Raw genomic sequence first — 7607 nt, 5'->3', positions numbered from 1 at the left:
AGTCATTAAACCATTACTTAAAAAGTCAGACCTAGACCCACACATACTAAATAATTATAGGCCTATTTCAAATCTACCATTTCTCTCTAAAATACTAGAAAAAGTAGTCGCCAATCAGCTTCAGTCACACCTTATGCATTACAATTTATTTGAGAAATTCCAGTCTGGTTTTCGCACTGGTCATAGTACAGAAACGGCATTAACGCGGGTTGTAAACGACATTCTGATATCCTCCGATGAAAGAAACTCCACTGTAATTATGTTGTTGGACTTAAGTGCAGCATTTGACACCATCGACCATTCTATTTTACTACACAGGCTAGAAAATGATGTTGGGCTTACAGGCACCGTGCTCGCTTGGTTTAGTTCTTATTTATCAAATCGATTCCAATATGTACAGAAATGTGCTGACAGTACTCCATCATTATACACAGAAGTTCAATATGGTGTCCCGCAGGGCTAGGTACTGGGACCTTTACTGTTTTCACTTTACATGCTTCCACTGGCATCTATCATTTGGAAACATAATGTTAATTTTCACTCGTATGCAGATGACACTCAGTTATACCTTTCATTTAAATCAGATGAAGTTTCTCCGATGTTGTTTTTAGTTAGTTGTGTTAGCGAATTAAAGGAGTGGATGAATGAGAACTACTTGTCTTTAAATACAGATAAAACAGAGATGTTAATTGTTGGAGGGAATGACGCTGATCATAACAATATTTTGTCATCATTTAACTCAGTTGGAAATCCAATTAATTTTACTGAATCAGCCCGCAATCTAGGAGTTCTCTTTGACTCTAGCATGTCATTTAAAGCGCATATTACAAAGTTGTCCAAAACATGTTTCTTCCATCTTAAAAATGTTAGGAAATTAAGGCACTTTCTAAATAAACAGGATTCTGAGAAATTAATTCACGCATTTATCTCTAGTAGGATTGACTACTGCAATGCAGTGTTCACTGGATGTTCAAACTGTTCTTTATACAGCCTCCAGTTAATACAAAATGCGGCTGCAAGAATTATTACAAGAACAAGAAAATACGAACACATCACTCCAGTTCTTAAATCCTTACACTGGCTCCCGGTTAAGTTTAGGGCAGATTTCAAAATCCTCCTTTTAACATATAAAGCATTAAATGGCCGAGGTCCGGCTTACTTGTCTGAACTTATCATGACTTACAAACCAGAGCGCACATTAAGATCTCAAGATGCTGGTCTGCTTATGGTTCCAAGGATTAATAAAATAACAATGGGAGGTCGAGCTTTTAGTAACAGGACCCCTAAACTGTGGAATGGTCTGCCTGATACTATAAGAGATGCCCCTTCGGTCTCAGCTTTTAAATACCGGCTGAAGACTCACTACTTCAGTTTAGCATATCCTGACTAGAGCTGCTGATTAACTGTCCATACTGCATCTCTGTTGTTAGTCATTAGCACTAAAACATAAGTAACATGATAGTTAGAATTGGATACTAACCCTCACCTATTCTGTTTCTCTTCTTGGTACTCAAATGTGGCACTTGGTGCCACGGCCCACCTGCCAAGTTGTTTTGCCTGCCTAAGGTAAAGTCATCCCAGATGGAGGATTGCAGGAATCGTAAGAAATGGGGGGTCCTTTCATCAGATTGGCTGGCCCAACACTGTTTCAGCCGTGGAATGGCCAAATGGGGGAGGCAGCTTGATGGATGAGGTCTCCAGGAGTCTAAAATGATCTAAATCTTATTATGTGATATCATCTACTGTTAAATTCTGCTCCGTACTTCTAAAAAATTTTTAATTTTTTATTGAGGATTGTTCTGTTCTGTGTATTATATTGTATTGTATTGACCCCCTTCTTTTGACACCCACTGCACGCCCAACCTACCTGGAAAGGGGTCTCTCTTTGAACTGCCTTTCTCAAGGTTTCTTCCATTTTTTCCCTACTAGGTTTTTTTTTGGGAGTTTTTCCTTGTCTTCTTAGAGAGTCAAGGCTGGGGGGCTGTCAAGAGGCAGGGCCTGTTAAAGCCCATTGTGGCACTTCCTGTGTGATTTTGGGCTATACAAAAATAAACTGTATTGTATTGTATTGTATAAAGATAGAGCTGTTAGGCAAGAGAAAAAAAGGAAGCCCTAAGAGAAGGTTTATGGATGCGGTGAGAGAGGACATACAGGTGATGGGTGTAACAGAACAAGATGCAGAGGACAGGAAGATATGGAAGAAGATGATCTGCTGTGGCAACTCCTAATGGGAGCAGCCGAAACAATAAAAAGAAGATGCAATGGGAAAAACACAGCAGCACATAAATTTATGTTACATTTGCAAAAATTAAAAACATAACCCTTTAGTTTTAAACTGTGTCATCCCAAAGTACTTTGTAAGTCCAGAGACACAGTACAATAGTTTAGTATCTATATATGAAATGGTAATGGCTGTCTCTCTGTCACACAAAAACTCACAAATCATTGGGTCGTGAACCTTGACCTTGGTCTCAATCCAGAGCCATTGCCATGATATGTATAACATGAGCCCTGAATTCATTGTGAGGGCTACCTCGGTCAAGTAATTGGGCTTCAAGTCCTTCTCATAGCAAGCCCCACTGTACACCATGGCTGACAAGAAAATAGCAATGACATGGGCCCACAGCATTGCTGGCAGAAACAGAAATACAGCAAGCCCTCTTAACAGTGAAGCAGACTGCACAGGCCAACCAATTGTTTTCATCATAAATGCCAGTTGTGCATACTGAGTGCAACGAGATGTCTTACACGTCTAAAGAATTACAGTTGATGCCTTCATCCACCATGTTATCGGCGTCAGGTCCTTTGCATATTGAGCAGCGGTGCAGCCACATGACAAGGCTGGCAATAAAAGAAGAGCAACAGAGGCACGTAGCAAGTCTGTCAGGGAAATAGCTGAGGTGACATATGCTGGCATTGAAGGGCGATGCAGCAACCTTGAGTTCCATATTTCGTGAGAGGCACATGAACCACTTTTCTTAAAGGAATGGAAGTTCAAGTATTCCAAGTTTATAAATACGTTTACAATTCACTTGCTCAAGATCATATAATGATTCAGAACAGATAACTGTGTCAACACTTAGAGCTACAAAAAAGACACAACAGCCCTTGAAATTGTTCAGAGGTAACTGGGTGCATCCCAGGAATGAAGGGCAGGTCAGGACAGGATCAAGGAATTAAACCTGTTTAGTCTCGAGCAGAAGAGACTGAGTCAGGAACTAATCCAGTTCTTCAAAATCCTCCAACACATCAATCAAATGGATTCAGTGGAATTATTTTGATATGTGAATTATGTACTGAAAAACACAGATGGAAGACAAACTACCTTGATAACCCTACTTACCTGATCCAACATTTCCTCCTTCCCTGAAGATATCTAAACACATTTATCCAAATGGTTTAAGTGAAAGCAATGCTAAGTAAATAGGAGATAAAATAAAAATAATAAGTTGGATGATAAAATATGTTCTTATATAATACGCTACTGTGGCTGTTCGTTTGTCTGTCCAGGATTTTAAATCACCTGTAGCTCGCAAACCGTTTCACCTATCGACTTGAAATTTGGTACACATATACTACGTGACATCTACTATCCGCTTTCGGGGTGATGATTTTTATTACTCATTTTATTTTTATTTTATTTTATTGTAGAATTAACTCTCGGCAGCGCACAGCAGGGCGGTCGTGCGGCGCATGCGTATGGGCGCCGTTCTCATTCCCTACCACCTTCGCTAATCATTCTTGAGGCAGATTGAAGACTTAAGTGCCAGCTTAAGTGAAGAATTAAAGAAAACATACTAAGTAATTGCAACTCAAAAACTAAATCGGTTTTAACGCGAAAAGATGCAGATGAAAGAAGAGAAGCAGTGGGCCGCTAGGGTGGAAAAAAGAAGAGCTGCTCAGGAAGCAGCAAGCGCATCAACCTCTGAGCAAACGAATGCTAAACAGAGACAGAGAACAGAGAATGAAAACTAGGAATGCTCAAGTCAAGTGTATTCACTGCACGTTATCATGCAGTACGCCGTTACTGGTGGTTTTATAATACATTATAATTATTTATTGAACTATTTATGTGTTTAGTTATTAATAGGAAAAAGGAGAAGGTTTTTCTCTGAAAATTTATAATGCACTTAAATACGTAATAGAGAGTACTTAAATTTGCATGACTACAATGTCATATATACCAGTGAGCAGACTGACATTGAATGAAAGTCTTCTAGAACTGGCAAACAAAAGTATGTATGACTGTGGCAATATGCAACCACTTGGTTATAAGTTCCTTAGCCCCAACCCTTTTATTTAAAAGACAGAAATGATTACTCGCCATCATTAAAGTTGGTTGAAAAAATGACTTTTACTTCTGCAAAGGCAACAGTGCTCATAAGATTTGGAAGAGCATTAGAGAGGAGTGTACATCATGTTTAGAACTGAAAGCACTGAATCTACTTTGCCTTGCTCCTTAACTTCCATATTTTTAGCAGTCAAGATATTATATAACTAGCTTTGTTACTGTTTTAAGATGGATTAAAATCTAAATAATCAACCTAGACCTCAGCATTACTGCTTGCAGTACACCATGCAATGCATGTGTTTCATTTATATGCCATTTGGTGTGAAAATCGTAAAAGCAGGGTTAATGTTAGTGAGGCGTCATCTAGTAGAATAACAAATGCAATGCATTTTATTATGAAAATTGTTTTATGGTATGCCCTCTTTTGTAAGAACAGAGACACTGCAAGAGGATGACACGCACAGAGGCACTTATCCTTTTATTAAGTTGAATAAGAACACAGTGTCTAGTGCAGTGCAAATAACCACCTGAGCATTGAGGATATCTCCATGCGCTTTCTGCTGTATGTGGAGTGTGCATTTACGCTGAATATTTGTTTTCTGAAGGGAATGCTGGTTACCTTCCACAATCTCATGGCACTTTACATACTCAAGAGGTGTAGTCCAAGTGCTTTGGTGTATTACTGAGGTTGTGTTGGTGGATTCTGTAGTATGATCATGGTTTCTTACCATATGAAACTTGCTAAAAAGCATATATGTACTCCAGCTTCCTGTGGACTGGAGAAGGAGGTCAAGAAACTTATAAATGGATTGACCTCTTCAAATAAGACTTAAGGACAAAGCAATTGCATTATAACAGATGGGATCAGTTCTCCTACTGATTGGTGTATTCAAAGAGTAAACTGGATCTGTGATTACTGATGCACGAGTTCCACTATTGGTGAAGTAACACTTGACATATATAAAAATAAAACAAATAAATAATAAATAAATAAAAGATAAAAATTGACATATAGATGAATTTTTGTTTTTTTATCAAAGTTATCTAAAAATTTTTTTAGAGATACTGATAATATAAAGTGAGTAAGTTCCCACCCCACTTTTTAAATGTTTTTAACATTAGTGTTGATCAGTGAAATTTCCCAAGATATTCCGCACAACAAATTTGCCAGATTCCTTGGTTACCTTGTTCACTGATGTTTTTTGCCAGAAAATTCATCACCCGGCAGGCTTAGGCAAACATTTGTTCCCAGAGCCTCATGATGCTTTTGCAAAGCCAATGTGACATCACAGAGCTGTAACAGCCATGTCAGATGGGTATTTCGCTATTCGACTTTCACATATGTATACTTTAAGTGTACTCCACCACTACTTTTGCAGGTATAAATAATGTGTATACATGCATGCATAATGCCACGACCTGATCAATATTACAATTGTTTTTGTATTCATATGTGTTTAAAAAAAGAAAAGAAGAAAAAAACTAAATACATCAGCTGACTATAATGAGAATGTTATGAAAATATTGTGTTGTTCTGTATATATTCATAGTACATTATATTCTCACTTGCTGGATTAAGCATGTTATGTTAGTCCCTATGTAGCACAGATTAGGTAGTGACACGGATCACCCCCCACCCCCAAGTTTATAATGCTGATCCCTCACATCACAGGTCCTTAGTCATAGTGGTAGAAGCTCAGGAGACAGAGAAAGAGATAAAGGACTTAGAGAGTATTGTGGACTTGCAGTATAATTTTATCTCATGGATACATGGTAATGCAGTTGTTAGTTCTGTTGCCTTACAACTCAGGCCACATTTTTGGTCACAATATTCAGTCCAGCATAGTTGGCAGATACTTCCTAATCCCTTAGGACACTTAAAGGCCATTGTACCATTATATTCCACTCAAAACTATTTCAGTCTCTCCTTACCCACTGTGTCCACCAAAATTCCCCAAAATTTCAGTGTTTTCACTGAACTCAAGGAAAAACAAACTCAATAGGGTTCAGTCATCACTTGCTGTGAGTTATGGAAACACATTTATTCAGTTCACGTTTTTCACTCCAAAAAAGATTTCTAGTTTTTAAAGCAGGTTTTAACAGAAAGACATGAACTTTGAGCAAATAATGAATATATACAAGAGAAGTCATAATACTTCTGGCATAACATCAAAGCATTCCTTGTACAAGTAAATAAACATTAGGTCTTGACTAATGATGGAAAAAAATAATACATGTCCAGCCTACAATTTAAGCTTCTGCATGTTTACTAAAATAAAACTGAAGATTAATGAATTGATCAGTTTACTGAATCTGCTTTATCCAGTGCCTGGATTGGGGTTACTAGATTAGTGTAGCATACACTAACTCCAACACCTCTTACTTGAAACTGACCAGTTAATTAAAATTTTAAAAATGTGGATATCCTGAACAGCTGCAGCAGTGAGTGCCACACCCACCCTACCACATATCATTTGCCTAACTGATTTGCTTCTCTGCTCTCCAAGTCCTCTTAAAACAGACAGCTTGTGTTCCACAGAGATAATCAGACACAATGAACTCCCTTACATTTGCAATCTTGGTTTCAATACTCTTTGCTCATGGTAAGCATTCTGGAGAAAATTACTAAATATTTTTACAATTTCAAATAAATATAACAACTCAGCTTATACAGGGCAATGTGAATAGCAAGATTTTGGCTTGGCTTTGACTGTATGTAATTCTTGGTCTTCTTTTATTTTCCAGGTTGTACCAGTGAGGTTGTTCTTCATCAGCCTTCATCACAAACTGCAACTCCCGGCCAGAGTGTCTCTCTTAGTTGTAAAGCCAGTACCTCTATGTCAGATGACTTAAACTGGTATCATCAGAGACCTGGCCAGGTACCCCGGCTCCTGATTTATGATGGTAACATCCGTTATTCTGGCATCCCTGAGAAGTTCAGCGGTAGCTATTCAGGAACAGATTTCACTCTGACAATCAGTAAATTTGAACCTGAAGATGCAGGACATTACTACTGTCAACAGTTTAACCAGTTGCCTTTAACACAGTGAGAAAGAGTCGTACAAAAACCTTCTCTGCGCGGGCATGCAGCTGTGACAGTGTGCAGAGAGAAATGAAAATCACAAATATGGAGGGTGAACATAAGACTATGGATTGTTGAAGGCATATTCATAGATATGAATCACATAATGGTGGCACAGTGACATAGCAATTACTGCTGCTGTCTCTGAGCTACAGAAGGCTGTATTAGTATCTTAGTTACTGGTCACTGCCAGTGTGGAGTGTGCACATTGTCTGATTCCTACACCCCAAAGCT

The 7607-nt window shown here is 38.3% G+C and overlaps 1 gene segment (V, D, J or C); it reads left to right on the top strand.

Annotated features, from left to right (window-relative positions):
* The first annotated feature begins 6803 nt into the window (after positions 1 to 6803).
* LOC114652488 (immunoglobulin kappa variable 3-11-like) lies at positions 6804 to 7356 on the top strand. The segment is given in 2 exon segments: positions 6804 to 6894; positions 7037 to 7356. Coding segments are annotated over 2 exon segments (354 nt in total).
* Positions 7357 to 7607: the final 251 nt, after the last annotated feature.

Source organism: Erpetoichthys calabaricus, chromosome 5 (assembly GCF_900747795.2).
Source record: "Erpetoichthys calabaricus chromosome 5, fErpCal1.3, whole genome shotgun sequence".
Classification (NCBI taxonomy): Eukaryota; Metazoa; Chordata; class Cladistia; order Polypteriformes; family Polypteridae; genus Erpetoichthys; species Erpetoichthys calabaricus.
This window is presented reverse-complemented; position numbering and strand designations above follow the sequence as displayed.